Source organism: Micropterus dolomieu, linkage group LG09 (assembly GCF_021292245.1).
Source record: "Micropterus dolomieu isolate WLL.071019.BEF.003 ecotype Adirondacks linkage group LG09, ASM2129224v1, whole genome shotgun sequence".
In the NCBI taxonomy this organism is placed as follows: Eukaryota; Metazoa; Chordata; class Actinopteri; order Centrarchiformes; family Centrarchidae; genus Micropterus; species Micropterus dolomieu.
In genome coordinates, this window is record NC_060158.1 from 12,700,364 (window position 1) to 12,710,340 (window position 9,977).

Sequence of the window (9,977 nt, forward strand, 5' to 3'; positions counted from 1 at the left end):
TCTCTGATTTTGGGACACGATTTTGAGGGACTTGGCTGCAGGGACTGGTGAGGTCGGCCACAAGTTGGGCAATAAGGCCTGGCTCGCAGTCTATGGTCCAATTCATCCCAAAGGTGTTTGATGGGTTGAGATCAGGGCTCTGTGCAGGCCAGTCAAGTTCTACCACACCAAACACAAAATCATGTCTTTATGGACCTTGATTTGTGTACAGTGGCATGTTGAAACAGGAAAGGACATTTTTCCCCATAAATTTAGAATGGGCTGCAGGGCAAAAATGAACTGTGAGCCCTTCTTCAGTTGATGAAGTAAACCTGGGGCTTTTGCAGCCCCTAAGGGTCTGGGGTCCTGGAAGTTGCACACATTTGGTAATCTTGCCTAGGCCTGGCCCAAACCACGAAAACAGCACAGGACCAAAAAGTGCACAGCATGACAACAGGGTTGTCCATGCTTTTAGCCTTATAATAATAATAATTATAAGTCATAAAACCATCTGTTTTTAAAAGAAAATAATTAAAAATAAACAAGAAAAACATTTAAGCAAGTAAAAGACACTTCAAAGGCAATTAAAACTCAAGAAATTCTCTCCGATAAAAGTATGTTTTAAGAATTGACTTAAAGGAGATCACTAACTCAGCCAACCTGATTTCCTTGAGTAGATTGTTCCAGCATCTCGGGACCTTGATCGCAAAGACTCTGTCCCCTTTTTTCAGCCCTAAGTAATCAGTAAAATCTTTAGATCTATTCTAAGACATTCTGGGAGCCAGAGTAAGGAGGCTAAAACAGGAGTGATGTGACGCCGTTTCTGGGTTCTGGTTAAAAGCCTGGCAGCTGAGATCTGGACTCGATAAAGAGATTTTTGGTTCAGGCACGTAAAAAGGCTGTTGCAATAATCCAGGCGTAATGAGATGAAGGTGTGTAAAATGGTAAAAGATGGATATATTTTTGATATATTTCTAATATTGTAAAAACATGATTGCACAAGCTTTGTGGTGCGCTGGTCATAGGTTAAATTACTGTCAAGCCAGATGCCAACTTTCCTTGCAAAAGGCTTCATATGATCCACTCGGGAAACAGCAGATGGCAGACTTTGTTTTGCTAGACGCTGGGACCCAAGGTCAAGGATCTCTGTTTTGTTTGAGTTCAGCTAAAGGAAGTTTTTTGACATCACAGAGGCAGTTGTTAAGTGAACTTAACTGACTCACAAGGTAGTCATTTAGACAGTCACTTTATTTCTCTTTATTTGTTTTCCTGAAGAAATTATAATCAAGCTTTGGACCTTAATTTTAATCCTTAATACTTTTGAATTGCTATACCAGTGGCAGAAGATTAGGGTGGATCACCAACAGGGCTGTAGCCCGAAAAAAATACTGAAGTCAGGTTCTGCTAACACACCCCTCACTCCCTAAGAAAATTGTGAGAAACCAAATTAATTTTTTAATTACTTGGATTTTTTCATGTTTTATTCATTCAGTTAACTGTTCAGTTAATGACATGAACGTCCAAAAGGTGTTTCACACTGACAGGAATACACTTGTGGAGCACAGTGCTTAAGTCTTTATTAATTTATGACTTTGTTAGCCTAAATGTAGTCACATTTAAACATAAGTTTTAAAAACCTAGACTAATCTTTCAGATTACTAAAGAAATTGATTGTTCAGGTTCAGATAAGTAAACTGATGTTTAAACACACTCGCTCCGTTAGGGGCGTTAATGCCCTGCAGCTGTTTAACGACTGATAACAAACAGAAGAAGAAGAAGAAACAACTGCGCAGAAGGCTGCGCAGTTGTTTCTTGGATCATGAATGATGGAGGCGAATGTTTTGATGGAGTATAGGGACTAAACTGTTCTGCTTCTGTAGCGTCAAACACAGCTGCTGCATCAACCGATCTCGTATTATGTGCAATAAGAGGTCGGAGACAAATTTAATTTGACTTAGCTAGAACAGATCAGTTAGCTAAAATCGTTTGCTGCGGCGGCCTAGCTAACATTAGCTAGCGCTGCAAAGTTGGGACAGTGCTTTCATTTAATGAGCTCACTGCGAGGCCCTCTTTTAACCTGCTGTGTTTTTCACGATACTACAGCTCCACTGGGAATTATATAATTATTTGTGTGGCTATATTGATCGAAGATTAACCTTACCTTTAATTGAGCCCGTCAGAAAGCGTGAGTACGGCTTCTTGAGACCTAACGTTAATCAAGGGGAAGTGGTTATCCATGTCCACGAGTTACTGCAGATTAACCATCTTTGATAACATCAGCAAACATGTCTTTAGTCGCTTATGGCAGCAGTGATGATAGTGACTCAGAAGAAACCTCGACCTCTGTCGCACTGGAGACCAAAGTCAGCGCAGGAGGGCTTTTCTCTCTCCTGCCTGCTCCTAAAAAGCCAGGATCGGCAGGAGGAAACTATGGAGCGAGCAAGGAGGCAAAAGCGAACCCTTCAGCAGGGGACACGTCAAACGATGACCTAGGTCCTCCGCCATCAAAAGGAGGCTTATTTTCTAGTCTGCCGAAGCCGAGGAAGCGAACTGAACCTGTCAAGATCACTGTACCACAGATACAGAGGCGGGATGTGAGTCAGATCAGCCGTTTGCTTATAGTTACTGTACCCCCTGCGGTATATGATCAGGTTGTAATTCCTAATCTATGTATTTCTTGTCCATAGTCAGATTCTGATGATGATGAACCAGCAAAAAAGAAACTACAACCTCAGGTAAGAATTTTTGCTCACTGTGTGCGACTACATTCACAGTTACCTGAATTGTTATTATCCCAAGTCAGTTTTTCTTTAAAGAGGGTTGAACACTCAAAACTGTTGAATGGTTAACATTGAAACATGCTTGTTACATTCTGTCTATCTAAGATGATACAAGAATAAATGAACTGTCACGTGAGACCTTTTTATAATAACTTTATGGGAATGTTTACACGTGATATAAAGCTTATTTGTAACAAAAAAACACTGGAGTTTAACTAGCACCCAGAACGTTTTGCATGCAAAGTGTTTGACAGAGTCTTACGGTACCCATGCCAGTTTAGATTTAACTCTACCACCTCCCTCTTTTGTGCCTCTGATGTTCTTCTCAACATTTCTACTCCTTTAGTTAGGCTAAAAATATAAAAAGTATGCAGAGAACCAATGACATGCAGAATATATTATTTCATCCCAGTATCAGACTACAGAAAGTAGCTGCCATTCCCTGACCTCACGATGCCCCTTTCTATCCATATCTCTTACCTCTTCCAGGGTGCAGGTTCAGGTCTGTCCTCCCTTCTACCACAACCCAAAAACCTGACAGTGAAGGAGACAGACAGACTCCTGATTCCTCACACACTCACCAAGCGCCAAGAACCCAAAGGACCCAAGCCTGGAACGGCCGCTCAGGGTCTGCTTGGTTCTAGTGCATCCCCGTCTGCTATCAAAGCTGCAGCAAAGTCAGCTGCCCTGCAGCTGGCTAGACAGATAGCCACTGACGACCAGGATAACGAGGAGGACATCACCCCACAGAACTATTTTTCTCTGTGCGAGAGCTCCCAGCCACTCCCCGCAGCCGTCCCAAGCTTAGACCCTGAGCCAGTAGCCCCCACAGAGCTTCTACCTCCTGCACCTGCACCTGCACCAACAGATGAGCCTGGTCAGTCAGACGCCCCTCTCGATTTTGGGGGGAACCATGAGGGAGCTGGTGCATGGCGAGGGCAATATCCTCAGTATCAACAGCCCATGGCAGGCCCAGAAGCTTTGCCTCAGGTAATCATGACTCATACAGGATCTTATACTGTGTATATATATCAGCTGTGAGTGCAGTTATGGAAACCTTCTGGAAGCCTTCACTTCATGAATGGTTCAGGCATGCATGCATTTGCACATTATCCAGCCACATACTACAGATACTGTTTACAGTATACATGTTAATGTGGCACAAATACAAGAAGAGCATCTTCACATCTATAAATAATACAACCAAAAATATACAGAGCCGTTTTGCCATACAGAAACATTAACCACGCACAATATCTATTAGCCTCTAGTGCACAAAGGGGCTGTCAGCATCCTAAGTAAGCTAACGGGTTAAACTACAGCAGTTGAAGGAAAACCAGAGGTCTCCCTGCACAGATCAAAGAATGAGAGCAGTCTTATCATCAGCTATAGACATTTAAGTGAGAGAAACTAGCAGAAATGCAACATGTATTTAAGTGACATCCCAAACATTTTCTCTTCGGATAGGGATATTATGAGGAGGCATACTACCAAGATCCTAACCCCGGATTAGCAGAAGCTGAAGAGCCTGGCCACTCTGCAATGTTTGATGATGAAGCGGTAAGAAGAATGCTGTTTCTTCTATCTGTATTGATTTACTATATAACTTTCTAACATACTAACACTAACATACTTATAATAAGTAATAATAAGTAGGTTAATTCTGGATATTATTGCAATTTATCGGGTTCATTCCCAAAAATTTAGTTTCAACAAGCTCCTAATTCAAAAGATATGTGAAATGGGGCTGCAGCAGTATGACCTTCATACCAGGTTAAAAACATTGTTTGACTGATTTTCTTCCTGTGCTCCAGTTCATGCGGCTGCAGGGGAAACGGAACAGGGGCAAAGAGGAGGTGAAGTTTCTGGAGATCAAAGGGGACGACCAGCTGAGTGGCAACCAGCAGTGGATGACCAAGAGCATGACAGAAGAGAAGCAGAACCGTCAGTCCTTTAGCAAGGTGACCTGACTACATGTCTATCACTGTGGGACCCGCAATTGACTGGTTTGGTGTCAGGTTTTAACTCAGCTTCTGGAAAGTGGAAGGATTGTGTGTGCTTTTGCTCACTATTGATTTACACTTGAGACTGGGAACATAAAAAGCCAGCCATAAAATAATTGATGGTGGAATCTAAAAATATTTGATGGCCTGATTCATGGCAGTTTTAATCCACCGCTGCAGAGCAAAGAAACACATGCATCACAACACACTTAACTTAATGTAACATTTACTTTTTGCAGAAAAAAGGAGAGCAGCCGACAGGACAACAGCGACGCAAGCATCAGATAACGTATCTCATTCACCAGGTGAGTGCTGTGAAAGCAGAAGTGATACTTTACACATTTGTGTGCTGTAAATCTTGCCATCTGCTCATGATAGCAAAGGTGTAGGGAGCATCTGTGCAGACGCGTATAAGGGCCTTTAAAAGACTACACCTAGTATTTGAGAAGTTGTTCATACATACTTTATTGTGTCTGCACAAAGTCACCCTGTGCCAATATTCATCTAACATTGTTTAACCTAGAAAGTTGACTATTTAGTAACCCAGAGTTGTTTGTTTTTTCTTCTATCAACAGGTGGTATTTACCCAAACGTCAGTGTAGTCTTTGAAATGCTACATCATAGTTTAGCATTTACTTAAAGCAGAGTTCATTTAAATTCATTGCAAGACTGACTCAGGAATATCTGAAATTCACTAATGATATTTTAGTTTGTTTTGAAGTTGATAGGTAGCAGGATGGGAGTCAGTTTCTATACCAACCAAGAGTCTGCACTTTCAGTGTGACAGGTCTGCACATGTTCAGCTCCAGGTTGTTCGCCACCATACTTGTTTGTACAGAGCAAACTTCACCACAACTCAATGATGAGCATACACAAGAGGTTTTATTTTTTACACACCAAAGATGGAATTCAAAGTGGAGATTTATATTTGCATTGTTAAGCAGGTTGGTATTCAGAGCTTACATTTGTCTTTGTACTCGCTCTGGTTTTTGGCTTCTCTAAACGGTTCTCTAAGGTTTTCCTCAGTTATCTCTGGTAGTCTGACCCCCATAATTAAACTTGTGTACAAATCCCACATTGGCCACACGCAATTTTTACATTGTTGACCTTGAAATTTAATGAAAACTGATTTGGCCTTTTGTGTCATAGTAAAATAGGTTAAACTTAAATAATTCATTTACAATCATTTCTCTCATGTATGATGTTTAGTCTTATGAAAGCTTACCACAAATTTTAATGTGACTTTCTTCTATTACAGGCAAAGGAACGGGAGTTAGAGCTGAAGAACAACTGGGCAGAAAACAAGCTAACCCGCCGGCAGACCCAGGCCAAATATGGTTTCTAAATGTTATACTGTGGACTTTTGGAGGCACGTGGAAACCCTGCATCAGAACGTAGAGTAGAGCTTTCCAGATTGTGTTTGGGAAGAAACTATACACACCCTAATACAGATTTTTCCATCCTGCCCTCCCTCTTCCTATATTTGTGTTGAATTGGTAATACTCAGTAGTTCTTTTGGTCACCAGTTTTATAAGATATTACTCCTGTACCGTATCCAGTCACAGTAAATGTAGCCACTATACCTTCATAACCGTGTTTTTAAGGTACCTGTGGCATGTTTTCCTTTTGAATGTGTATGCTTCCTGTTCATAACAGCGAACAATGACTCTACAAAATAGGTTTGGTTCTCTGGTAGTCACGTTCGTACAATTTTTGCCCTTGATAATGAGAAAATGACCTGGAGTCATTCGAAGGCTGTGACACATGATATATTTATACATTGAATCAACAACTTTGTAAAAAAAATAATAAATATGATGATGCTTGAATACATGTTGCAGTAGCTATTATTACATCCTTAAGTTGTGAAGGAGCATACCTGCGTCTAAGTCTGTTCTAAAGAAGTTTTATATAAATGAATTGCCAGAGAACCAAACGTGCATTTGAGTTTCAGCTGGTTCTTTAGCTACCACCAGGCCCGATCACCATCTACCTTTACCTGAGTTCTTCCTGGTTGCATCCGTTACACATCTTACAGATTCAGTTTTCTTCTAAATCCTAATAAAGGGTCTTTTTAGTTTAGCTTGAAGATAGGAATGCATTCATGTCAACTTGAAGTTTTTATTTTAGACTGTTTTTGAGGTCTTTCTTTCTGCCGTTTCCAGTTTTAGGAAAATTCTGCCGTCAAACCAAATCTAGAATATCTATGGATGTGGCCTGTCCGCTGCCAGTGAGCCAGAATGTTTTAAGACACGCTGAAGACTTTTGTTAAGGGAAACTGCTATGAACTGTTCAGTGTGGTGAAACTAAATGCTGCCAGTCTCTCCATCTGTGGGGAATATTGCAGGTTTATGCTTCCTTTTATAATAGCTGTAAAGATCGGTCTTGCGTCAGTCTTTCCCATCCTGCGAAGCAGCCTTTTAAATGGCTTTTCATTGAAGCACTGACATTTATTTACGCTGTAATGGCTTCCTCCTCCTTAAACAAAGCAATGAGTAGTCCACCCTTCAGTATGGTTTTTCTTTTCCAAGAAGGAAATAGGGCATAAATCTAAAGTCATTAGGTTGCTTCTACATGCATTATATTTTATTACACATGGGATTTGGTAGAGAGCTTCATATGTAAACTATGGCTAGGTGTGGCAGTGGCTTTGGAGTCTTCCACCATTACTGTACCAACACATGCACAACCTGATCAGCCTCAAAAACTTGCTCTGTTTGGCAGAAATATACCAGCAGTCCAGGGATATCTATTCCCTCCATACTTCATAGTTATGGTACATAGTGGCCGCAGAGCGTGTGCCACAGCGTATTTACACACCTGGCACTGGCCAAACAGCCCAAAGCAAGCAGCTGACAGTCTGATTACATATTCTCACATGTATACTAGAGGCGGGAATATAACTTAAAGAGCTTAAACTAATGTGAGTTCCAGCTTTACCATTGACATCTCTTGGAAAGTGCAAAGGGAGTTTGGATGTAATAATGAGAATAATTTTTTAAAATGTTCACTGTCTCTCCTGAGACAAACACAAACAGCTTTCATGTAAAGATTGACAAAGCATATACTTGTATTGGGCACTGACATTCCTCATTCAGTGACTAACATGTTTGACAGCATTGCTGAGAAAACTTTTATTCTATACTTTTTTGCGTGTTGTGCAATTAAAATTACTGAATAAATGTTTTCCTTGCCTGGCTCCATACCTTCAAATACAACTGGGTCTTTTTTTTGGTTATGTCTACGAGTGAAGTATGGCAGTGACAGTGGTTTATGACAGTGGTTCAAAGTTGGATTAACATTCGTACACATTACTGTATTCTTTTTACGGACACGTCCACATACATGAGAAGGATAAACCCTTGAAGTGAATGAAAACATTTTAATAATCACGCAGACAACTGTTTTTATGCATGTATAATGTGTTACAGATCAACAATATATTGCAGTTCTATGAACGTCTTCATTTGGAGTCCATTAATCTTTTTTGGAGCTGTCACTTGGTGGTGCTGTGGTGTCTTCACTCGTCTGTGTACTTGCTGCTGCCATTTTCTCAGCACCAGCAGCTCCTGCCAAGTCTGAAGCTTTGCTCACTTGACTCACAGAGTCTTTACCAGCTTCAGCTTCCACTGCGGGGTCAGAAACTGCCACCCCAGCAGCTTCCTCCTCAACAGCGGATTCTGAAACAGCTGCGGCTGCCTGCAGCTGCGTTTGTATTTTCAGGTGCTGCTGATAACGTGCAGATAAGTCTTCGTATGGCACCAGTGACACAGGGACGCGAACTGTGTCCATTCCATTTACCTGGAAGATAAAAATATGAAGAATAAGCAGCAGGTCTTTGGTAGATTAACATCCTTAACTTGCTTCTGTTTAGTGCCATTTTTAATTTTTTTAATTGTGGGAGTGTGACATGAAACTCAAGCTAATTTTGTACTTAAAATGTTGGCTATTTCTTATGTGGCTGCTGAATGTTGAAAGAATAACAAAAATAGTTTGTCTCTTGCAACATGAGCGACAACTCAATTTCTTCTAGATACTGAAAATGCACATAGTGTCTAACTACACTTGCTGCAAGTGTTTGATAATAAAATGATGCACTGAAAAAGAACATTTCTTACTGTAACTTCACACCAGTAGTCGCCCAAATCCTTGACAGACTCAAATGGAAGACTCAGTGCCTGAGGTGGCACAACAACTCCCAGCTAAGGAAAAGTGTTATTACAGTCAGTCAAATCAATTACCTTTATGTTCAGCAGAAGCACTTGGCTTAATGTAAAATAGGACATTTCTCAGTGTAATTTACTGCAGGGGAGATAGAAAAGAAAATACCTTCTTGAGAAACTGTCTGCAGACAACCTCTTTAGTGACCTGGAATTCATCTGAGGGCATTTTGTTTATCTTCAACATGGAGCGTTTAAGGAATTCTACTGTCTGAATGAAAACATCAGGACAGCTTTGTTTAGAAAAAAACAACAACTGACAGCTGTTAGTCTGCAAATGCTTTGAAATAACCTCAGTAGATGAAAACTCACCAATTGTCCAGTGCGGGTCTGGACTCTTTCCTCTGACTTCCCCTCACGCAAAAGCTGTTGATAGAAAAAAGGTGACAATAATCAAAAGCTGTACATTGCTGTCTAATGTGTGTGTGTGTGTGTGTGTGTGTGTGTGTGTGGTGGGAGGATAAATGACAGTATTAAAATGCAATACATACTCTTAACTCCTCAGCAAACATCTGTTTGTTCTCCGGTGATGGATACACTGCGAGGCCTTGAGGCAGCAGCTTATTTCTGCCAACAGACTTTTTCACAAACACAGTGTCTCCTCGCCCACCAAGCTCTGTCGGAACAAAATGTAAAGAGTTTTATTGGTGCAAAGAAAAGGTGTAAATGCATTTTATAGCTTCCTGTTGCGGCTCACGAGTCGGGAGGTTTATGTGCACTATAGATACTCACTGGGTACAGTCTGAGTCAGGATGAGCTCCATCTTCTCCTTGGGAGCTTGTTTGGTGTCTTCAACCAACTTGTAGATTCTGTGTCTTCGGGGGTGAAGCCTCGGTGGACTGCCCACTTTAGAAAGGGGCACCTGCCACCAGCGCTCCACCACCACTGTGTTCTGCGGAAACAAAGCACACACTTTTATAAAAGCAAATGTTTTCACATAAGTGAACTGTAGCCTTCAATAAGCTGCAATTTATGCCAATTATGTGGATTTGTTA

General features: G+C 41.0%; 2 protein-coding genes across 2 annotated transcripts in view; one reads left to right on the plus strand and one right to left on the minus strand.

Moving 5' to 3' along the window:
* The first annotated feature begins 1,685 nt into the window (after positions 1 to 1,685).
* On the plus strand, positions 1,686 to 7,967 carry prcc (proline rich mitotic checkpoint control factor). The gene is made up of 7 exons (XM_046057891.1): positions 1,686 to 2,573; positions 2,667 to 2,714; positions 3,249 to 3,749; positions 4,227 to 4,319; positions 4,574 to 4,720; positions 5,002 to 5,067; positions 6,021 to 7,967. Exons 1-7 carry the CDS (start codon positions 2,265 to 2,267, stop codon positions 6,105 to 6,107), a joined length of 1,251 nt encoding a protein of 416 aa, XP_045913847.1. The 5' UTR covers positions 1,686 to 2,264; the 3' UTR covers positions 6,108 to 7,967.
* A 157-nt stretch (positions 7,968 to 8,124) lies between these two features.
* mrpl9 (mitochondrial ribosomal protein L9) overlaps positions 8,125 to 9,977 on the minus strand; it is a 3,802-nt gene continuing 1,949 nt past the window's right edge. The window contains exons 4-7 of the mRNA XM_046057892.1: positions 9,295 to 9,348; positions 9,092 to 9,193; positions 8,881 to 8,964; positions 8,125 to 8,563 (exon numbers count right to left, since the gene is read on the minus strand). Coding sequence (XP_045913848.1) covers positions 8,240 to 8,563; positions 8,881 to 8,964; positions 9,092 to 9,193; positions 9,295 to 9,348 — 564 coding nt within the window. The 3' untranslated portion in view covers positions 8,125 to 8,239. The remainder of the gene's footprint in view (positions 8,564 to 8,880; positions 8,965 to 9,091; positions 9,194 to 9,294; positions 9,349 to 9,977) is intronic.